Genomic DNA, 23,583 nt, shown 5'->3' on the forward strand with positions numbered 1-23,583 from the left:
TGCCCCCACGCCTTGTCCTGGCTGGAACGAGAGCCCGGGGCAGGGGTCACCCTGGTCACTGAGCTCCCAATGCCTAGCACTGGCCTTGGGGTGCTCCTTATTTTCTGGGCTGCACTGGTTTGTGTTTGAACAGCATGTAAACGGGGCAAGGAGAATGAGCCCCAGTTACAGACGGGAATGCCGGGCTTATCCAGGAATGCCACTCAGCTTGCCCAAGTTAACGGTGCCAATCAAACAAGCCGGGACGGCGACCACTAGAGGGCGCCACAGGATAATGCTAAGTGCCAGGTGCGGGCGCAGGTGTGGGAAGGGGCTCGGCTGCCCGTCTCCCACCAGAAACGGGACTGAGAGGCCCAGGTAGGGTGGAGGGGGCAGATGTGTACACAAACCGTCTCAGCTGCAGCCACCTCTCAGGGAAGGAAATTTAGAATCCAGGGCGGCCCACGCAGCTCAGTCGTGGCAGTGGTCCATGGGAGCATGGAGGTGGGGCCAGGGAGGAGGGTGCGGGGCTGGGGAACATGAGAGAGGGCTCCATCCGGACTTGATGGGAGGACGGTAATGGAGGGTCTGGGGAATGCGGCGACAGAGCCAACTAAGCCAGCAGTGGACGGTGGTGGGAGCTGGTGCAGAGGGGCCTGGGAGAAGGTGGGGGCTCTGAGGCAGCTGGATCTTTAAAAGTGCCGGATCCACCCCTTGTAGGTGCCCCAGCATTACCTGGGGCTTACAACTTCTTCTTGCTAAGCCTCAGTTTCCTCAGCTGTAAAAGGGGGCTAACAATGACACCTAATTTACAGGGACACTGGGAGGATTAAAGAAAATATGTAAAGCACTTAAAATAATAGCCGGAACTCAGCAAGCGCTCCATAAATGGAAGCTGTCTTCATAATTACCCAGAGCAAGTCCCTGGGTCTTCTGACCTCTGTTTTGACTTGTACATCAAAAGCTTGATTCTGATGACGTCTAGAGTCCCTTCAAGGGCTCTTGCAGTTTTGGTATTCAGTGATGTTACAGGACATGTTCCAGGTCTGACTTTCCAAGCCAGAAATGTGCAGATGCCAGCCCAAGGCTTTAAACTCTTCTGGAGTTTATCAGCAAGGTATTTTGAGATACTGGAGCCCTGTTCTCTCCTTCTGTCTGTGCAGCACAGGCAGAGCTAAGCCGTCCCTCTTCTGCAGACACCTACACTGCAGCCTTCGGCAGCCTCAGTACAATGTTTTGTTTCTGTTTTTCCCACTGACAGGTGTCCTGCAGGATTCTAATAACTGGCCCGGCTCTGCTCCAGGACATTCCCATACATTGACTCACTTACACACTCAGCCTCGCTGGTGGACAGGTGCTTTTACAATTCCCATTTTACACATGATGAAACTGAGTCACAGAGGTTAAAAAATCTGCCCAAGATCATGTAGCTAATAAGGGACAAAAGCAGGGCATAAACTCAGCCCTCCACCTGGAGTCGATCCTTGACCTCTGTGATACTGTTTTCATAACAAAGTTCTGCACACAGTAGGTGCTCAATAAATGCTGCCTAGATAATCCCTTCCCTTCATCCTATTTGGAAGTTATTGGTTAACACTCTGTAAAGAAAATGCATTCTAAGGGTATATTTTCTTTCCCTACATCAATCTGCTGAAAGAAAAAAAAAGGAGGGGGGGAAGGTCTTTCCACTCTGATGAGCATTAATACAAGCCATGTACCTTATCGACTCAAAATACAACTCAAAGGGGCCTGGGCTGCACACCAGGAGGGCTGGGGCCCAGGATCGGTGGCATCACTGGGCACTGAGCTGGCTCCTTATCTGTTAACTGCAATAAAATATCTTCTCAGCAGTGTTGGGGAGGAAAAGGAGACCATGCATGTCTATGATGAGAACAAATATATAAAACTTTCAAACAACAGTGTGCATACGAATTCCCTGGGGATTTGCTGAACCTGGAGATTCTGAGTCAGGGTACATGTGGGCGGGTGCCCAAGTCTGGAGCTCTATCCAGCCCCAGGTGCCGCCAAGGCTGAGGGTCCTCGGATCACACCCTGAAGGGCAGAGCGGTTTGGGGAGGCCCGTGGTGCAGAGAAGGAGCAGGGGCTGAGGGGCTAAGCTCCTGTGCCGAGGGCAGGGTGGGCACTGCAGGTTTTGGAGGTGGCTATACAGGGGCTGGGGCCCAGTTGTGAAATGTAATTGTCTTCAAAAAGCTCAGAGGAAGGGAAAGTGGGTGCAGAGTACATAGGAGGGTAATTCCCTGTCTGTTTGACTCTTAGGGCTGCTATTTTATACATAGGGTAACTGAAGCTCAGAGAGGTTAAGTAACTTGTTCAGAATCACACAGCTTCAAGTGGCTGAGATTAGGTTCAAAAGCCAGAGGCAGGATTTACACAAGTGGGTTGAGCTCTGGGCGCACATCAGAACCATCTGTGGAAGCCAGGGGTGCCAGGGGTTCTACTCCAGGCAAATATGAGTGGCATCTCTGAGATGAGGCCTGGGCACAGGTATATTTTAGAAGCCCCCCAGGTGACACATGGCAGTCCAGTTAGGAGAGCAAAGCAATCACCTATCCCAGTGGCTGTCACCCTTGGCTGGTCACTGTCATCACCTGGGGGCTCTAAAATATGCTCTGGCTGCACTCCCAGCTGACTCAGACAGAATCTCCAGGGTGGGACCCAGCTGGCACCCAAGCGTGGATATTTTTCAGAGCCCCCCAGAAAATTCCAACATGCAGCCAGATTTGAGAAGGATGCTCTACACTCCAGTAACATTGGCCTTCTGGGATAAAGGAATGGAGGCTGGATAAATTCACTGCTTTTCTTCTGGGGCTCTCTCTTCCTCTCTGCAACATGAAGGTGTTTGAGTAAATGCTCCCTAAAGCTCTTCAAGCCTCGGGATCCCACATCTCCTGTTTAAATATCTTCCTGATCCCTCCCCATCCCTTCCGGCATTACCAGAGCCTGCAAATCCTGAGACTCGTGCAACAGCCCTTCGGCTGCAATCATTCTTTCCATTACATTCATCATGAGCTGTCGGGCTTTGGAGCTGGAAAACTTAAATTGGTCCACAAGAAAGTGCTGGATGTTTTCCATCTGTTTCCAGAAAGCTTCCATCTGTGAAATGAGAAGGAGAATCCCGAGGTAAGGGTGGAGGAGAAACTTAAGTAAGACAACCATACGGTTCTGTACTTGGGAATTAAAATTTGTTCCTTATCGCAAAGGGAGATGCTAAACAATTTGAAGCCAGTTAATCTTGGCAATAATCACACTCTACCGAGTTTCCTTCATGCCGTTGTAGGTATCCGTCAGTTTCGAGATGGCTTTTTAGCCAACACCAATGTCCTGCTGATGAGGAAAGAAGGTGGATAATTCACCTAGCTTAGAATACTACGTGAGGAAGCACGGAATGGGTCAGTGTGCTCCTGCAAGCTTTGGGGTCTTCAAAAGGGAGTAAACATGTTCTGGAAATAAATGCAAAAATTACCACTTAAAAATCAGTGATTACCCTAAAAGTACAAAAGAAAAATATTACAGAGGTGACACTGACCATGGAAACATTTTGCTTTAAAATGTTTTTTCCTTTTTAATCCCCTTTTGTCCGAGAGCAGAGCTGGAAATCACCAAGTGGCTTAGAATGCTAGGGCTTGCTTGGTGACGGCTGCCTCTCGGAGCTCCGGGGACAAGGATGCCAGGAATCATTAGGCCTTATCTGCATGGCCTGCAGGTTCTGTGCCAGGCTCTGCACTTCACAAATTTTATTTGCAAGTAAGATGTGTATTGGGAGGATGCAGAAACAGGCTCAGGAGAGTCAGGGAACTTGTCAAAGGCCAAGGAGTTTACAAGAGGCAGAGGCAGTTGTTGAGTAAAATTCAGTGGCCGCCAGCACTGCGCGCTGCCAGGAGGGACCACTCTGAGAGAAAGGGTTTCCCCCAAAATAAGAATGATTGACCTGCAGGGGCTTTCAAAGCAAAGGGAACAATGGAATGCACCCCCACAGGACAGCAGGTAAAAAACACCAGGTGATAAACAGTTTCAGTCCAGAAGAGAGAGATTTAATCTCTCTACCTGCCCCCCACTTTGTAAGACACCCCCATGTAAAATGGAAACCATGTTGGCCAGTCAGAACATTTCTTTGCTTGCTTCTCCATTTGCCCTATATAAGCTTCCCCTCTCCATTCCCTTGACAGAGGGCCCTTCTACTTTCCAAATGGGAAGCTGCCAGATTCATGAATCACTCAATAAAGCTGTGAGACCCTAAATTGCATAACAAGTTACTCTTTGAAGACAGGATTTGATTCAGGTCCACAAACTGCCAAGCCTATGCTTGCCTCCATCGTGCGTCTGCCTTACCGATGCTGAAATGGACAAGGCTCTTTGCTGGACAGGGCATGGGGTGGGGGTGGTTAATGGCACCAAAGCCCCTGTCGATCTTGTGACTATGGCTACAGAAAAATGACACTTCTGCTGAATCTTAAACACTAAGTCATCTGACCACCCACCTCCCAGGGGCTGGGCACTGCCAGAAGCAGCCCGCACCCCGTGAACCGGCACCTCTCAAAACGCGGGCCCCCGGATCAGGGGACCCCGCACAGCTCAGTACACCCTTCCACCCTTCATCTGCTGCTGGCTGACTCCTCCCCCCATCCCCGCCAGCAGTGATGCCACCCGCCCCCTCCTGCCCCTTTCACAGCAGATGCCCTGCTTTCCAACTGCTGTGAGAGGAAGCAGATTCTCAACCACAAGCTCCCATGAACCCAAAACACAGTCCTGTGTTAACCAGCTTTGCCTCTTCTCTTGCAGGCCCAGAGGCCAGGATGCTCCCTCTACTCTGCCTACTCTTGATTCCCTCGGGTTAGGGGTCAAATTATACCCCCCCCCCCCATATATATGGTTCAATTCCAAATCCTCAGTCCTGTGAATGTGATCTTATTTGGAAACAGGGTCTTGGAAGAGGAAGCCATATTGGAGGGTGGTGGAGCCTAATCCCATATGACTGGTGGCCTTATAAGAAGGGAAGAGGAGACCCAGACAGATACGGAGAGCAGAAGCCATGGGATGATGCAGGTGGAAGTTAAAGTGCTGCCACCACAAGCCAAGGGATGCTGAGGACGGCTGGCAAACACCAGAAGCTGTAAGAGGTGAGGAAGGATTCTTCCTTTCAGGTTTTGGAGCAAGCGTGGCCCTGCCAACATCTTGATTATGGATTTTTAGCCTCCAAAATGGAGGCAATAAATTTCCATCCTTTTAAGTCATTTGGTTTGTGGTACTTTGTTGTGAAGTCCTAGGAACTAAGACATCTCCCACGACATAATTTTCTCCTGGTTCTGGAAAGTCTGATACAGTCACCCTCTGCTTTCTCATCCTGGTCCTCCTCTGGCTTCATAAACATGGGTGGGATCCAAGGTTGGCACAAGGCTCCTTTCTCTCCCCCTTCTGCACACACTCCCAGGCCAAAGATGTGTCCACTTTTGGAGGGTGCCAAGAGAATCTTATGAAAATGATGAACTCTGTCCCTAAAAAATGCAGGCATGGACAAGGCTTTCCATATAGCTGTAGGAATCTGCAGGCTAAGGAACCCCAGCCTAAGGACCCCCTCTTACGGGTTGAGTTGGGTGTCCCCAAAAGATATGCTGAGGTCCTAACCCTGGTGGCTCTGAATGTGACATCAGTTGGTGATAGGGTCATTGCAGATGGGATTAGCTAAATTAGGGTGAGCTCATACTGGCACAGGGCAGGCCCCTCATCCAATCTCAGTGGTATCCTTTGGAGAAGGTAAGAGTCAGACAAGGCACAGAGGAAAGAGGCCATGAGAAGACAGGGGCAGACACTGGAGGGAAGCAGCTACCAGCCAAGGAACCCCAAGGATTGCCAGCCACCACCTGAAGCGAGGAAAGAGGCACAGAACAGATTCTTCCCTACAGACTTCAGAGGGTGTCCTGTCGACACCTTAATTTCGGGCCTCTTGCATCCAGAACAGTGGAAGAATAAATTTCTGTTGCTTGAAGCCACCCAGCTTGGGGTGCTTTGACACAGCCACCCTAGGAAGCTGAGGTGCCCTCCCTTAGCCATTCCATCCCCTCCCTTGGTTTCAGGGCCATCCTTGCTCTCCACATCTTCCTACCTGACCTCTAGGAAAGGGCCCCCATCCACAGGCATCTCCATCACAAGACGTCCAAGCCACAGCCCACTATCTCCCCTCCCAACTTCCATCTCCCTCTGGGATCCTGGTTTCATAGAATTGAGCCCCCACACTCCCCTCTTTCCCCCCTCCCCCCACCTCACTACATATCACCGTATCAGTTCTCACACCTTTCTTACCTCTCCATCCCAACTGCAATTGCCTTACCGAGTTTCTTGCTGGACGAGCCCAGCAGCTCTTAACCATTGACCACGCAGCAGCTCGAGCGGTCCTTCTAAAGCAGAAACTGGACCGAGTGGTTCCCTGCCTCGAGCTCCCACAGCCTCAAGCCGAGCACAACCTCCTTGGCAGGAGATGAAAACTCTCAGGCTAGATCTCTTGGTTTTATCTTGTGTAGTCTACCTGTTCCCTGGCCATTCCTGAGTCCCTTCTCTGCTCACCCACTGGTCAGCAGCCACATTTCTTCCAACCAGCCTCTTGGTGGCTCTTTCTTCTAGGGAGATCTTCTTAACCCCTCCTCCAATGAACTCCTCCCTCCCCCCTGCTTACAGCTGCCTCAGCACCTGCGACCCCACAGGGACATCGCCTGCTCGCTTGTCGGCCTCCCGTCAGGCTGGCAGTCAGCATCTCCTGGGCAGGCCCACGTCTAAGCTAATTTTGCATCCCCAGTGCCCGGCCCAGTGCCTGGGACAGAGTGGGTGCCGAGGAAATACTAGTTTATTAATAAATATTATACGAACAGGGAGAAACTGACTGGGAGCACTGGAACCCAAAAGAAATAAAAGAGGTATTTTGAGGAAGCCATCCCCTCCAGAATTCAAAACAGGTTTTTAATACCCACGCCTGGAGTTTTAGAAGCCGGCAGCCAGATATCGGCTCTCTCCCACAGGGCAGTAATGGCATGGAGGGTTATGGCAAGCTTTGCTTTGAATGATAAAGAGATCAATTTAAAATTTAAATGTGAGGAATTCATTAAAAACTCCCTCTGTAATCAATCTTTGCTCCTTAATTACACCTTCTCTAGCACTTAACTTCTGAAACTGGATTCCAGCCTCCAGGGTGGAACATGATAGGGAAATCAAGTATTAAACACACTTCTATGTATCATCTCTTTAATCTAACCAACTTAACCCTCCCAGAAACCACGGCTCTCGTGTGGGAAAGAAAATCCACCACGTACATTGTCTATCAGCTGCTCGGAGAACTCTCTCTCCTTCCTTTCCACATCTGCCAGTGTGATGTATTCCGAGTCGCCAGCGCCCAACATTTCCGTGTTTGAGAGTTTGGACTGAAGTTCCTTTTCTAATTCCTCCAAATCCTGAAAAAAAATCAGGCAAATAAACAACATAAAAATATCTAATTGCATTTTACATTTTAGGAAGAGAGATGTTTATCCTTTACCACATTATCACAAAGTACTTTTAACCACATTTAAATGCTCTAGGCATTATTCTACTTAAGATGTGATGACAGAAATCGATTTTCTCATTTAATATAGAGTCTCAAGAATAATGGATTATTTTGTTTTGATTTAAAAAAGGGAGGGGGCATATTTTAGAAACAATTGAAACCATATCTTTCAGTCCTTATGGAGTTGTGGAAAATGTCATGACATTTGCAGAGTTGGGAGGGAACGTTATTTCCCCACACTGGTTTCCATGGGGAAGAATTACTCAATACACCCCAGGGGAGGAAGTGATATGTGTTTGATTGATGGGTTCCAGGGCAGGAAGTGAGCACTGAGGCTCAGCCCGCCCCGCCTCTTCCTCTTGCAGATGGACGATGGAGGCAGCCATTGTTCTGGTGTGGCCTCAGCCCACTGCAAGCTGGGAAGTGAAGGCCCCACTTCTCTGTGGGGAGGCCCGAGGTGGTCTAGTTTTGTCAGCCACTGGTCAGGGATTTAGCTAATTCAAGGATTTGGTATTTAGAAGCCATGATTGTACATGAATGGCGTATCCTCCAAGCTGGTCTCTATGAACAATAAAGCTGACGGCTCTATCTCCAACTGCCTGGCTCTTTGTCTCCTGCTTGATTCAGAACTCGAGAAAGAAATGGGGGCGCCCTAGGCATGGAGCCCTTCAAACGCCAGCATGGAGTGTGGAAGGCAGTTCTATTTTCTCCAGAGGTGTTCACTGACATGCAACCAACACAGGTGTGGGTCCCTAAGTAGCAGCCATGTATGATTTCTGCTCCTTATGCAAGAGAGAAATCATGGCTCTGTTCCGGATGAGAAACCTCACATGTGGGAAGTTAGGGACTCTGTCCAAAGCCTCCCAGGTAGGAAGTGGCAGGGCTATGTCATCACTGGGGCCCGTCTGACCGCAGACTCCCCTTCTTCCCACCACACACATCATGCTGCTTCTTTCCAAAGAGCAGCTGTCATTTCTGAGCACTTCTTGTCCTCTTCTGTGCTAGAAGCTGTAGGGCTGTTGTGAGCTTTAAATGAAATTATACATTTAAAGCATTTGGCCAGGAGACCTTGATAAATAGTAATCATTATTATAAGTAGGGTCAAACAGTTCCATGAGTGGTAGAGGTGGGAGTTGATCCTCGATCTTCAGATGCCCAAACTCTCATTTTTTTCAATTATGACATGCTCTATTGTTTCATTAGTACTGGTGTAATTATGAATATTATTGCCATCACCATTAATTTTATGATTGGAAAGTCATTTAAACTCATTGAGCTTCAGTTTCCTCAACTATAAAACAAACAAACAACAACAACAAAAAAACATCAAAATAATGCCCGGTCACCTGGCTGTTGTAAAGATTAAATGAAATAACATAGGTAAAGCACTGTGTGCATTGCCTGATGATGATGATCACAGCAGTGGCAGTACAGAGGATGATGCCAAAAGATGATGAAGATGATGATGTGCTGCCTCCTCCCCTGGAATACAGTGAGTAACCACTCCCCATGGAAACCAGAGGAGTGGGGAAGAAACATTACCACCCACCCCCTGCATTTCATGGTGGTGGTAATAAGGAAGAAGGCAATGGCAATGATGATAATGGACATGAGGGTAGAGGTGGGGCTGATGACGAGGATGATGATGATGGTGGTGATGTCATGGCAATGAGAATGATGAGAACGATGGAGATGATGATAAAGATGGAGATGGTAGCAGTAATGAAAAGAGGAGGCCAAAGATGATGATGGTGATGATGGTAGACTGAGAATGATAAAGATGACAGAGTTGGTGGTGGTGGTGGTGATGGTGATGAAGATGGTGTCAAAGATGACGATGATGAAGATGATGATAGTAGCAGTGGTAGTGATACTGGTATAAAAAAATCATAATATGGCCATGCTATAGATGATGACTGTGACGGTTAATTTTATGTGTCAACTTGGCTAGCCTATGGCACCCAGGTGTCTTGTCTGATATTAGTCTAGATGACGGTGTGAAGGTATTTCGTAGATGTGATTAACATCAACCATCAGTTGATTCTAAGTAAAAGAGCTCACTCTCGATAATGTGGATGGGCCTCATCCAATCAGTTGAAGGCCTGGCCTTAAGTACAAAAATTGAGGTTTCCCAGAGAAGAAGAAATTCCGCCTCAAGACAGCATCAACTACCATCAACTACCATCCTTCCCCCGCCTCCATCTATCTATCTCTATCTCTATATCCAGGCTCAGTTTCCAGCCTGCTGGCCTAACCTACAAATTTGGGACTTGTGGGCCCCCATAAGCACATGAGCCAATTCCTTAAAATCAATCTCCTTATACAAATGTGTGTGTGTAAAGTGTGTGTATATATGTAAGTACACACATGCACATACACACATACACACTTGGTTCTGTTTCTCTGGAGAACCCTGATGCACTGACAAATATGATGATGACAATGACGATGATAAGGATGGTGAAAGATGATGGTGGTGGTAGTGAGGAAGATGGCAGCTATCATGTATTTAGGGTCTAAGTATTACTTTGCTAAGGGCTTTGTGCCCATTTTCTCTTATCCTTTCTGCTATTCTGTAGGTCAGAGATTATTATCCTTGTTTCATGAAGGAAGAAATACGATTCTTGTAAAAGACAGACCACTCTCTACCAGTCTGACTCCAACTCCTGCCTCTTTGTGCTGCACATGAAACAATGCAAAGTTTGTATAAAAGACTGAAAAGAGGATACAAAGTAATATAAACAATGACAACCAATAAACAAACTACATATTTAAAAATACCTCAAATACGAGAAGAAAACAGTAGCCGTTTCTTGAGTAGTGGACATGACATTCTTCTCTCTGTTCTGCTTTCAATATTTCCCAAATTCTAATAATATGCATGACTATTTTCCTATTTATACACATAATTTTATATATCATTATATTGTATCAGAAATTGTACCCTGTAATAAACTATTTTACATATGAAAGCAAAGTACTTTCTTATAATATTATAGGTTTTATATATTGTAACAAACTACTTTTTAAGTTACCTTGAACTTAGGTTGAAAGATACGTTGAAGGCATACTCACATTTTCTTGTTTTGCAAGAATCTTCTGGTATAATTCATCATCAGACTTCTTTTTTGGAAGGTCAGCGAGGCACATTTTAAAAATCTGAATAAACATCTATTGCCCAAAAAGTAAACATAATAAGAGAAAAGTGACAATTCTTCTGCAAATGAGGTTGCTGTTTCCTGTCTCCTGCCTTTTCTCTCCCCCTCCTCCTACCATCCTTCCCCCGCCTCCATCTATCTCTATCTCTATATCCATCGACCTATCTATCCATCCATCCACCCATCCACCCAACAATGTACACATATACTTTTAGCTATAGGAAAAGACCTCAGATTATAAATCATGCCACGGTGGCTTACAATGGATTGCGTTTTCACAAGCTCTAAGGAATGCTTCACTTCTTCTATGTTCATTAATTCAACAAATATTTATTAGGTGCCCACTTTGTGCAAGGCCCCTTATGTTCCCTATTTTCATAGGAGTCAAGAAAATATAAAAAGCAAAGTGAGGAGCTTCCTCTTGGGAAGAATCAGAGAGATGGTTGCACAGTACTGAGATGTACAAAGTCATCCACTACAGCCTCCTGTCTCGAAAGAAACGTCCCCTAAACCAAGAAGAGCCCTCCTATAAAGAGGGCACCCAGGAGAGTCCAGAGGATGCTGTTTTCACAGTTAGTTTGATAATTTGCCTGCAGGAGGACATCTGGGTTGTTTCCAGGTTTTGATTATTATGAATAAAGCTATGTTCATATATAGCTTTTTGCATGACCATATAGTTTCCATTTCTCCGGGATAAATGGCCAGGAATGCAATTGCTGGGTCTTCTGGTAATTTCATGTTTAGTTTTTAAAGAAAGTACCAAACTGTCTCCCAGAGTGGTCACACCACTTTACATTCCCACAAGCAACCAACATACGGTTTTGTCACTATTGTTTATTTTAGTCATTCTGATAGGTGCGCAGTGATGTCACACTGAGGTTTTCATCTGCATTTCTGTAATGGTTAATGCTCCTTTCATAGGTTTACTAGCCATCTGTATGTTCTTTTAGTGAACTACCTGTTTACGTCTTTTGCTCATTTTTTAATTGGATCATGGCTTTTCCATGCATTGTTAACTATTTCATTCTTTTACTTTCTATTGTAAATGGGATTTTTAAAATTTCCTCTTCAGATGGTCCACTGTTAGTGTATAGAAACACTACTGATTTTTGCGTATTGATCTTTTACCCTGCCACTTTTCTGAATTAGTTCTAGTAGCTTTGTCGTGGATTTTTCAAGATTGTCTGGATATTGGATCATGTCATTTGCAAATACTGCAAGTTTTATGTCTTTCTTTCCAATGTGGATGTCTTTCATTTACTTTTCTTGCCTAATTGCTCTGGCTAGAACTTTCAGGACAATGTTGAGCAACACTGGTGACAGTGGGCATCCTTGTCTCATTCCTGATCTTAAAGGGTAAGTTTTCAGTCGTTCACCATTGAGTATGATGTCAGCGGTGGGTTTTACACACATGCTCTTCATCATGTTGAGGAAGTTTCCTTCTATTACCAGTTTTCTAAGTGCCTTTATCAGGAGTGTTAGATTTTGCAAAATGCCTTTCCAGGTCTACTTGATTTTCATGTGATTGTTTTTCCTTTGTTCTGTTACTGAAGTTTATTCCATCATTGATTTTCTTATGTTGAAACCCCCTTGATTTATGGGGTAAATCTCACTTAATCATGGTGCATAATTCTTTCAATGTGCTGTTGGATTCTGTTTGCCAGTATGTTGTTGAGGATTTTTGCACCTGTTCATAAGAGATACTGGTCTGTAATTTTCCTGCGACATCTTCATGTGGCTTTGGTATAGGTTGATGTTGGCCTCAATTAGGGAGTATTCCCATATCTAAGTTTTTGGAAGAGTTTGAGCAGGATTGGTGATAATTCTTGGAATGTTTGGAAAAATTCACCTGTAAAGCCACTGGTCCTGTGCTTTTCTTTCTTGTAAGGTTTTTGATTACTGATTCAATCACTTTACTAGTTATTGGTCTGTTGAGATCTTCTATTTCTTCTTTAGTCAGAATAGGTAGTTTGTGTGTTTCTAGGAATTTGTCCATTTCATCTAGATTATTTAATTTGTTGGGGTACAGTTGTTTATAGTATCCTCTTATGATCCTTTTTATTTCTGTGGGGTTGGTAGCTATGTCCCCATTTCATTTATTATTTTAGTTATTTCTGTCTTCTCTCTTTTGTTGTCTGTCTAGCTAAAGATTTCCCAATTTTACTGATCTTTTCAAAGAACCACCTTTTTGTTTTGTGATTCTCTCTGTTGTTTTTTCATTCTGTATCTCATTTATCTCCACTTCACTCTTTGTTATTTCCTTCATTCTGCTTTCTTTGGGTTTAGTTTGCCCTTCTTTCTCTGGATATTCCAGTCGTGAGATTAGGTCTCTGATTCAAGATCCTTCTTCTCTTTTAATGCAAGTATTTAGAGCTATAAATCTCTCTCTCAGCACTGCCTTTATTGTATCTCATAAGTTTTGGTAATATGTTTTAATTTTCATTTGCCTCAAGATATTTCCTAACTCCCCTTGTGATTTCTTCTTTAATCTTATTCATTGCTTTCGAGGATGCTGTTTAATTTACATGTATTTGTGAATTTTCCATTTCCACCTGTGTCACTGATTCTACCTTCATTTCACTGTGATTGGAGAAGACACATGGTATGATTTCAGTATCTTTGAATATATTGAGTTTTCTTTTCTGACCTAAGATATGGTCTATCCTGGGGAATGATCCACGTGCACTGAAGATGAAGGTGTATCCTGCTGCTGTCGGGCAAGGTGTTCTATGTATGTCTGTTAAGTCTGGTTTGTTTAGAGTGTCCTTCAAGTCTTCTATCTCCTTATTAATCCTCTGTCTAGATGTTCTAACCATTGATAAAAGTGGTGTCTTAAAGACTCCTAATATGTTATTTTTCCCTTTGTCAATATTTGTTTCATCTATTTTGGGGCTCTGCCATTAGGTCCATACATATTTATAATTGTTATGTCATCTTCTTGAATTGATTCCTTTATCAGTGTAAAGTGACTTTTTTGACTCTTGTAACAGATTTTTACTTAAAGTCTGTTGATCTGATATTCGTATTGCTACCTAAGCTCTCTTTGGGATGCTATTTGTGTAGTACACATTTTTCCATCATTTCACTTTGAACCTACTTGTGTCTTTGAGTTTGAGTTCCCTGTAAACAGCGTACAGTTGGGTCATGCGTTTTTCATCCATTCTGCTAATCTTTGGCTTCTGACTGGAGAGTTTTATCCACTGACCTTCGTAGTAACTACCAATAATGTAGGACTTTCTTCTGCCATTTGGTATTTTGTCTTTGTAAGTCATATACTCTTTTGACACTCAATTCTTCCATTAATGTCTACTTTCATATTTGTTTGATTTTTGTACTGCACCACTTTGAGTCCCTTCTCATTTCTTTCTGAACATATTTTTCATATATTTTCTTTGTGGTTACCATGGGGCTAAAACTCCAGATCGTAAATCTTTAACAATCATACTTGATTTGATACAAAGTTGAATTCAATAGATTTCACTTACACTGTTCCTATAGCCCCCCATATCCCCCACCTTTTTTTTGTACTTGCTATAAATTATCTTTATACAAGATATGTGTATATGTCCAAAACCAGAGATTTATCATTACTTCTCATGCCTTTGAATTTTAGTAACGTAAGAAGTAAAAAGTGGCGTTATATGCCAAAAAATATTCAAATGTACTAGAAATTATAATCACCCATATGGTTACCTTTACCCGAAGTCTTTTTCCTTTATTTTGCTGTGACCCACTGTCTAGTGTCCTTTCCTTTCAGTCTCAAGAACTTCCTTTAGCAATGCTTGTACGGCAAGCCTGGGGATGAAAAACTCCCCCAGCTTTTGTTTACCTGGAAATGTCTTAATCTCTCCCTTATTTTTGCAAGAAAGTCTTGCTGGATATAAAACTCTTGGCTGGCAATTGTTTTCTTTCATCACTTCAAATATTTTGTTCCACTGCTTTCTTGCTTCTGTGGTTTCTGATCAGAAATTGTCACTTAATCTTACCGGGATTCCCTTGTATATAACTCGTTGCTTTGCTCTTGCAGCTTTCAGAACTTTCTCCTTGTCATTGGCATTGTGCACTTTGATTACTACATATCCCGGTGTTGCTCTCTTTGAGTTTATCCTGTTTTGGGTTTGTTGTACTTCTTGAATGTATATTAATGTCTTTTGTTAAATTTGGCAAGTTTTCTGCCATTATTTCTTTGAATATTCCTTCCACCCCTTTCTCTCTTTCTTCTCTTCTGGGTCTCCCATAATGCTCACATTGGAATGCCCGATGGTGTACCACAGGTCTCTTCATCTCTGTTCATGCTGTTCATTGTTTTTTCTGCCTGCTCCCCAACCTGAATCATTTCCATTGTCCTGTCTTCAAGGTCACTGATTCATTCTTCTGCCAGCTTCAATCTGCTTCAAAGGATAAAAACCCTCTAGAGAAGTTTCCATTTCAGTTATTGTGGTCTCCAACTCCAGTATTTCAGCTCCAATCTCTCAAAGAGATTCCCATATTGTTCATTCATTGTTTTCCTCTTATGCTTTAGTCTTTTCAGTATGCTTTCTTTTATGTCCTTAAACATATTGAGGACATTTTTTTTCAAAGTCTTTTCCTGGTCTGTCCAAAGCCTGGCCCCCTTCATTGATGGTTTCTGGATTTTTATCTTGCTCGTTTGGATGAACCATCATTTCATTTCTTTGTTTTTCTTGTAATTTTTTGTTGCATGCTGTATGTTTTAATATTTGAAAGTGTTAACCATGGGATTTAGTCTCTGAGCTGTCTATTCCTTAAGTTTGTATCCAGCTAGTGATATAACAGAGATTTTCTTGGGTGCCAGGAGTAAATCATAACAAAGAAATCAAAGCAAAAGGCACCTTTCATAATCTTTGCAAATTGTCCTGACTTTGGCTGGTGGTGTCCTTCAGAGCTTAGCCCTCCTTCCAAGAAGATCAATTTGGCTGGGGCCTCTCTGCCCTATCTGAGCCTGTGCGGGGCCATGGTGCCTGCCTCTTTTCCTGGGTTTGTACTTGCTCATGGCCTTAGGAACTCCCCCCTACAGTTTACAGGAATGGGAATGCCCCCTCTACTCCCTTTGAAATAAATTTGCGCCCCCTCCTGGGTGCTCTGTGACTTGATGCAGGGAGTCCCTTGCCCCAGACGACTCTGACTTAACTATTTCTTGCACTGCTTGAGCTGTCTGCAAGCTGCTTCTCTGCCTTCAGGACAAATTGTGGAAAGGTGAACCTGAGACAGATTTCCTGGTTCAGTCTTCCATCTGACAGATCGGCCCTGACATACAGGTACCCCTGTATACACATAGGGGTCACTCCGCTCCTTCTGGAACAGGGCCATGGACCCTCAACGGGAGTGCAGGCTGGCTCCACACTGTGCTGGGGAGGGGGTCGAGGAGGGGCTAGTGAGGGGACCATAAGTTTTGCCTATTATTTTATAGGCTGCATTTGTTGATTCAGCCCTTGACTATTTACTGTAACCCTTTAACCGTTACCTGGAGTTTTGAGGAAGATGGTTTAATCTGTTTTTGCTAGTAGTTCAAAAATTTTGGGGGGGGGGGGGGCACCCTGCAATGTCTCCTGCCACTAATTTGGTTGACCAGAAGTTCCCACATTTCTTTTAATTCTCCAGCTTCTGACATGGTTGCCCTGTGGGTGTATCTGACTATCTTTGCCTCTGCTTCTATTTCACTGTCACTCTTTCCTCCGTCTACCTCCCTCTCTGTCTCCTTCCAAAGCACTCTCTGTAGTCCTGATGGCTGCCAAGCCCACCAGGGATTCTGAACCTACGTAGAACTCTGGTATCTCATGGCTCAGAGCGAGTGCTGATTGTACAGGGGATGGTGCTGCCCTGGCAGGGACTAATCTTGGTTTTCTAATGTCCATGGGCTCTGATTTATCTTAATTCAATCAGAGAATGCAAGCCTATAAAAAGTGACTAAACATCCCATCTTGGCTCTCCAGATACAGCTTTATGACCTTGGGCAAGCCCTTCATTCTATGACTCAGTTTCCTCATCTGCAAAGTAGAGACTGAAATGGCACCCACCTCATGCGTACTGATGAGGTTTAAATGTAATCTGCATAACAACACCCCCTCCCAGGCCTGGTACATCATAAGCACTGGATAATGTTAGCACTCAGTAATACTATCATCACTGTCATGGGCTGACTTGTGTCTCCCCAAAAATATACATCCAAGACCTGACCCCGGTACATGTGAATAACCCCCGGTATCAGTAAACGTGACCTTATTTGGAAATAGGGTCTTTGCCAGTGCATTTAAGGACCCTGAAATGAGAGCATTCTGGACTTAGGGTGAGCCCCAAATCCAATAACAGGTATCCTTTTAAGAGAAAGGAGAGGGAGATTTGAGGTAGAGATACAGAACAGAAGGCAGCCACGTGAAGACGGGGGCAGAGAGGGAGTGAAGCTGCCACCAGCCAAGGACACCTGGCACCACCAGCAGCTGAAAAGGACAAGGAAGGAGCTGCCCCCGGACACTCCAGAGGGTGAGTGGCCCTGCTGACACTGTGATTTTGGACTTCCAGCCTCCAGAACTGTGAGAGAATACCTTTCTGTTGTTGTATGCCCCCAATTATGTAGTTATTAGTTACGGCAGACCTGGGAAACTAATCCAATCACTATTACCATTCCTCTAAAAATACTACTCTCTTTCAGGTATTGTTTTCCTCTGTCTCCTTCAGGAGATGGGCTCCACTTGCCTTTTAAGTGCCACTGCTTGGGTCACAGACCTCTCCTCCATCTTGTGCTTGGATATCTCACGCCATTCTTCCTTCCCCGTGGTTGTCACGGACGCCCCTCTCTCGAGGGTCTCTAGGGCTAGTGCACCAACAGCCTCGTCCCCCAGTAGCACCCCCACCAGAAGGAGAGAAAACAAACCCCTCCACCTACCATGTGCTTTTCCTGCCTCAGTGCTGTGTCCAAACGCAGCAGATCTTTTAAGTGGAGGTTATAGATGCACAAGTTAATGTCTACACTGAAAAATAAAAAGAGAACAGAAAGGGGTTTTTGGAGTATTTGAAATGAGGAAGCAGGCTGGAGAACATGACCATGTCCCTCCCCAGTACAAGCCACTGGACACTGTGACTCCAGATTTTAAATTCCACAGCCTGCTGATCTTCCTAGCAGCTGCCCCAGGTTTATAAAAAAGAATCCAGTGAGCTGGTTGATACCCAGTAATAACCTGAATACCCCTTAGGGTCAGAGGCATGGCTGCTGTGACAGTAACAACAGAATAAGGAAGAGAGGGAAGGTGAGAGAAATGAAAAGGCGTATTTCCTCCTTTGAGCATTTTCATGCCTGTCGTCACAGCACCCCCGGTGCTGGGGTGGGGACATTCTCATCTCCATTTTGCAGATGAGGAAACTGACTCAGGAAATAGAGGGCAGAGGGATCACACACAGAGACAGGTAAGTGTCAGAGGGTAAAGAAAGGGCCTGGGCTCTATTTCCCCTGCATGTCAAATGACTCCACTCCCACCTGAATGGCAGCAGCCCTCAGGTGCAGGTGGTGATGCCCAGCCCTTCCCAGCCAGCCTGCCCTGCCCAGGGGGGCTCCTGTCCATCAAGGGCCTCCCCGCCTTCTTCGGGGTCAACGCCAAGCTCAAGGCTCTGAGCCCATTCTCGCCACAGCCCTGGGCCATGGCCGAGCCCTGGCTCCTCTCACCCAGGGCCCTGGACTTGCTGCACTTGCTGAGCACTGATGCGGGAGTGTGCCAAGACTGTGTTTCTTGAGCACCTACTGCACGTGGAGCCCTGCTTTGGGCTGGGGAGTTTGGTGATTTAGAGTGCGGGCTTTGAAGATAAGGTCGTGGGGTCGAAACTGGTTCCATCACTCACTCGCTGTGTGACCTTGGGAAAGCCACTTAGCCTCTTTGAGTCTTAGTTTACTCTTTGGAAAATAATAGTACCTACCTCACAGGCTTTTTAGGAGGAATGAATGAGTGAATGAGTGAATGAATGAATGAATAATTATTCCTGACTCAGCCCTGGCTCCCACTGGGCAATAGGGATGCAGCAATAAAACGGACCTTGTCCTTGAGCTCATGAGGTAATCCCTGTAAAGTGCTTAGCACTCTGCCCAGTAAACAGCAGGCACTTAATCAGTGCTACCTGCTGCTATGCGATGCACAGGTCACATCAGTGACTGAACAAGCCTCCCCTGATGTCCCCCCCAAGGGCTCCTGTGTCCGGTTGCTGTGTGTCCAAGGCTGTCGTGTAACCCCTCTGGACCTCTATTTCCTCATCTGTGCAATGATTCCACCCACTGGCCCACTCAGAGGGACTGGAGGCCACTCGCTCCCTTCAGCCGCCCTCTTACCTGTCACAGGTGAGCACCTGGGGGAAGGTGTTCACCTGGACGAAGGCGCGGCTGAGGAACCTGTTGTCGCTGGTGGCCGAGTGAATGCTGGACGAGGAGCTGCAGTCGCCCTTCTCGGCCTGGCTCAGGCTCCCCAGGCTGCTGCATGGGGAGGCCTCCGCCGGCTGGTTCGGCAGGACGGGCTGCTGTAGGTTCTCATGCAGGGATGGGTTGGAGGATCCGTCGGCCAGAGGCTGGGGCGGCAGGACAGAAACGGCACTGTGACTTCGTGGGGTACAACGAAGGAGGCCACGATTCTGTTTCAGGAATTATGTCAGAGGTACATGCTGGTGGCACTCAAGGAGGAGCAGACTGTAAACGGACCTGGGTGGGGCTTTTGCTATGGACATGCCTCAGGGACCCTTACTGCCGCTCACTTGCCCCCTCACCTGCCCCCAGAGGCCAGCACCTCTGCTCTTGTGCTCCTACCCCTAAGCTATCAACCTGGCTCAGTTCCTTGATGGCCCACCTGCCCCCTACACCCAGCTGCCAACTCTGGCCTCCTCCACTAGCTGCCCACCGCCCTGCCCACCCCTCTGTGCTGCTGTCTTGGACCCCTGGGCTGCTCTGTCCACCTGGACCCCTTGGCCTTCCTAGCTCTCCTCCACCTCCAGAGAAGCAGTGTCACCTGCTGCCCCCAGGCCTTCAAGGTGGCCCCCACCGTCCTCGGGATAGGCTCAAAGCCCCTTAACAAGGAACTCAAGCCCCAGGCACAGCTGAGACCATGTGAGGTAAAAGGCTGGTGCCTGGCACAGCCAGGAGCTCAACAAGAGTCCTCTGACCAGCCTCAGCTCCTGCTGTTCCCTGATACACATGTCTAAGGCATACGGAGCTGACGGACTCTTCTCGCCATTTTGTCCTTCTGGGCCTTTCCAGACTCTGGTCCCCCTGCCCGAAATGCCCTACCCTCATTGAATGCTGGGGTGAAGCATCCTCCCAGCCCAGATTCTGGAGCCTTTCCTGAGGCCCAGGCCCAGCCCACCCGAGCTCCACAGGCCCCCGGACATTTGCATCTTGCCTGTTCTCACAGGCAGTCCCGAAATCTCCTGCGTGTTCAGATCTGCCCAGACCGTGTGGGGGCCCCCAGAGGAAGAACAATATTTTCTGACTGCTGGATCTCCCCAGGGCTCACCACAGCGCCCGCACCCTGGGCTGCTCAGAAGCGTGTGCCGATACGCAAATAAATAATGTCCCTGGCTGGGAACTTGGGCTCCTTCATCCACCCCTACACCCACCTTGATATAATGTGGGCACACCCCCCTTCCCTGATAATGCTGCTATAAAATGGATTAACTCCAAACTTTCGCTCCATTACAAAGCCTCAAAATTATCCCTATTAAAATGACATGCCATAGATTGCACATTTAACCTCTTTCCCTCCAAATTTTCACTTAATTATGTGATAATGATTGCATTTCTAAAACAAGCCTAGAACTCTCACCCGGAATTTTTGATTGATGGGATAGATGACTTTTGCCTTCAGTGCAAATGCTGTGACATTGCTGTTAAAAGGCGGCTCGCATTCCTGGGAAGGAAAGAGAACAAATGGCATGGGATGCTTTCTGTAAAATGAAGGCTAAACCACCAAGTGTTTGCAAAACGCAACACACCAGCTGCAACGGTGGTCTCGAGTAGGACCCTCCACAGATACATTTAGAATCCAATATGTGTTCACTTGCCTGAAGGATGGATGGATGGTTGGGTGGTTGGATGGTTGGATGGATGGAGGGTGTTTGGATGGATGGATGGATGGGTGGTTAGATGGATGGATGGAAGGGTGGGTGAGTGGGTAGATGGATGGATGGATGGGTGGGTGGGTGGATGGATGGATGGATGGATGGATGAATGGATGGAGGGGTAGATGGATGGATGGATGGGCAGGTGGGTAGATACATGGATGAGTAGACAGATTGATGAACGGATGGATGGATGGATGGATGGGTAGATGGGTGGGTGAATGGAAGGGTGGGTGAATAGATGGGTGGGTGAATGGATGGGTGGATGAATGGATGGGTGGATGGAAGGATGGATGGATGGACAGATGAATGGATGGAGAGTAGATGGATGGATGGATGGGCAGGTGGGGAGATACATGGATGAGTAGACAGATTGACGAATGGATGGATGGATAGATGGATGGGTGAATGGATGGGTGGGTGAATGGATGGATGGATGGATGGATAGATGAATGGATGGAGGGCAGATGGATGGATGGATGGGCAGGTGGGTAGATACATGGATGAGTAGACAGACTGATGAACGGATGGATGGATAGATGGATGGGTAGATGGGTGGGTGAATGGATGTGTGGATGAATGGATGTGTGGGTGAATGGATGGGTGGATGAATGGATGAGTGGATGAATGGGTGGGTGAATGGGTGGGTGGATGGACAGACAGACAGATGATATCATGGCACATTTGATATAAAATTCTAATTTTTCAGCTGTGGGAGAAATAAGAATTTGCATAACAAGACATAAATTAACAAGAGACTTCCTAAGCCTTGTGAACCATCTTTAGGAAGAAAGAAAAAACACACAAAAGAGTTTTAACACTATCTGGGACTGAAACACTTAGATGTGGCAATACATAAGTGGAATTTGGATTACATCTTTAAATGAAAAGAAGTGTTTGGGCAAGTCTTTCAACATCTTTGAGCCTCAGCCTTCCCAGATATTAAAGAGGCATGGTACCTGCCTCCAAGGAGCACAGAGATAAAGCATCCAGCTGCACTGCTAGAACAGATGAGAAACTGAGCTATGAGCTGTTCTCAGACTCTGTTCAGCAGTCACCTCCTCTGAACAGGCTTCCCTGACTGTACCTGGATGGATTTCTTTATGACCTGCCCTGCAGGCAGACATCCTTTCTGCATCTCTCTACTCTTAAGGTTACCCATTCACTCTGCAAAATCAGTGCTGGAGAAATGCTCATGAAACAACCAGCAAGTGACTAAAGGCGGGCAGGCATTTCAGACCAATAATTTGAAACAGGCTGACAGACGAAAATTGCATCTAAGTCTCTTTCAACACTTTTCAACTGAATCTTGAAGGAAGTGCTCCACAGCAAATTATTGCTTGTCAATTGCCAAATTCCCCTTGGAATAAGATACACTATCATAGGGAGTGCAGAGGGATTTATTGCTTCTTCTCAATTTGGGGCATTGAAACAGCAACATACTGAGCTGGGAATGTGGCCTGTATACCTCTCCAGAGCGAGCTTCCCCTTGAAGCTCTTCTGGGCAGAGCTCTGTGCGGGAGAGCTTATCTTATCACCCCTGCCTATGCTTTATTACTGGCTCAATAAGATTTAGATGATGTTCTAGTTTGATAATGCTGTGGAATGCAAAACACCAGAGATGGATTGGCTTTTATAAAAAGGGGGTTTATTTGGCTACACAGTTACAGTCTTAAGGCCATAAAGTGTCCAAGGTAACACATCAGCAATCGGGTACCTTCACTGGAGGATGGCCAATGGTGTCTGGAAAACCTCTGTTAGCTGGGAAGGCACGTGGCTGGCATCTTCTCCAAAGTTCTGGATTCAAAATGGCTTTCTCCCAGGACGTTCCTCTCTAGCAAGCTTGCTCCTCTTCAAAACATCACTCCCACCTGCACACAGTTCCCTCTCTTTGAGTCAGCTCATTTATATGGCTCCACTGATCAAGGCCCACCCTGAATGGGCGGGGCCACACCTCCATGGGAACAGCTCATCAGAATCATTACCCACAGCTGGGTGGGGCACATTCCAAGCAAATCCAACCATCACCAAAACGTCTGCCCCACAAAACTACAAAGACAATGGCATTTGGGGGACACAATACATTCAAACCAGCACAGATGACAAGAATGGGGGAAGACACCAACAGTTGCCACCTCCTTAAGCTTCCAAGTACCCTGCAACACAGAGGTTACTGTGTCCATTTCTCAGATGAGGAAAATGAGGCCCTGAGAGGCAAAGCCACGTATCCAAGACCCCACAGCTAACAGGCACTAGAACCAAGATGTGGCTGGAGAGTCCCTTGTCCCAAAGTCCATGTTCCTTCACTGACACCAGGCTGGCTCCTTCAACACGACACAAATAAGCACGAGAGGAACAGCCGTGCGACAAGGAAAGAATTGGGCATTCGCATCTAAGACCCCGTGGTAAGGAGAGCTGCGGTGCCTGGCTTTGCCATTCCCCAGGAACACAAGGCAGATACACCCGCACTTTGTGGCTCCCACGTCCCAACCTGCCACATCCAATCAACCATTTCATCTATTTCACCTGCCCAAAATCCATCACCCTGGAGTAAGCCACCACCGTCTTTTCCCTTCCGGGTTGCCGTGGCCTCCTAACCGGCTCCGACCACGAGTTAGGCATTTACTGCACCCTTGCTAATTCAATCATCACAGCAGCTTGGCGAGGCAGGTACTGTCATTATATCCCCATTTTCTGGAGGCGCAGACCCCGGCTCAGAGGTTAACACCCTCCGATTTATTATCCCGAGGCAATCAAATGATCCCTTAAATGTGCCGTTCCCACCAGTGCCTG

At 46.3% G+C, this 23,583-nt stretch overlaps 1 protein-coding gene across 5 annotated transcripts in view; it reads right to left on the minus strand.

Moving 5' to 3' along the window:
- Window positions 1-23,583, minus strand: part of EVC (EvC ciliary complex subunit 1) — an 82,857-nt gene that overhangs the window by 49,796 nt on the left and 9,478 nt on the right. For 3 of the 5 annotated variants that reach the window (XM_037829380.1, XM_037829376.1, XM_037829375.1), the window contains exons 3-8: window positions 20,496-20,579; window positions 19,016-19,311; window positions 17,588-17,672; window positions 10,604-10,699; window positions 7,299-7,436; window positions 2,935-3,093 (exon numbers count right to left, since the gene is read on the minus strand). In XM_037829380.1, coding sequence (XP_037685308.1) covers window positions 2,935-3,093; window positions 7,299-7,436; window positions 10,604-10,699; window positions 17,588-17,672; window positions 19,016-19,311; window positions 20,496-20,579 — 858 coding nt within the window. The remainder of the gene's footprint in view (window positions 1-2,934; window positions 3,094-7,298; window positions 7,437-10,603; window positions 10,700-17,587; window positions 17,673-19,015; window positions 19,312-20,495; window positions 20,580-23,583) is intronic. The other 2 variants (XM_037829378.1, XM_037829377.1) reach the window with 1 other exon arrangement.

This window comes from Choloepus didactylus, chromosome 3, assembly GCF_015220235.1.
Source record: "Choloepus didactylus isolate mChoDid1 chromosome 3, mChoDid1.pri, whole genome shotgun sequence".
Taxonomy (NCBI): Eukaryota; Metazoa; Chordata; class Mammalia; order Pilosa; family Megalonychidae; genus Choloepus; species Choloepus didactylus.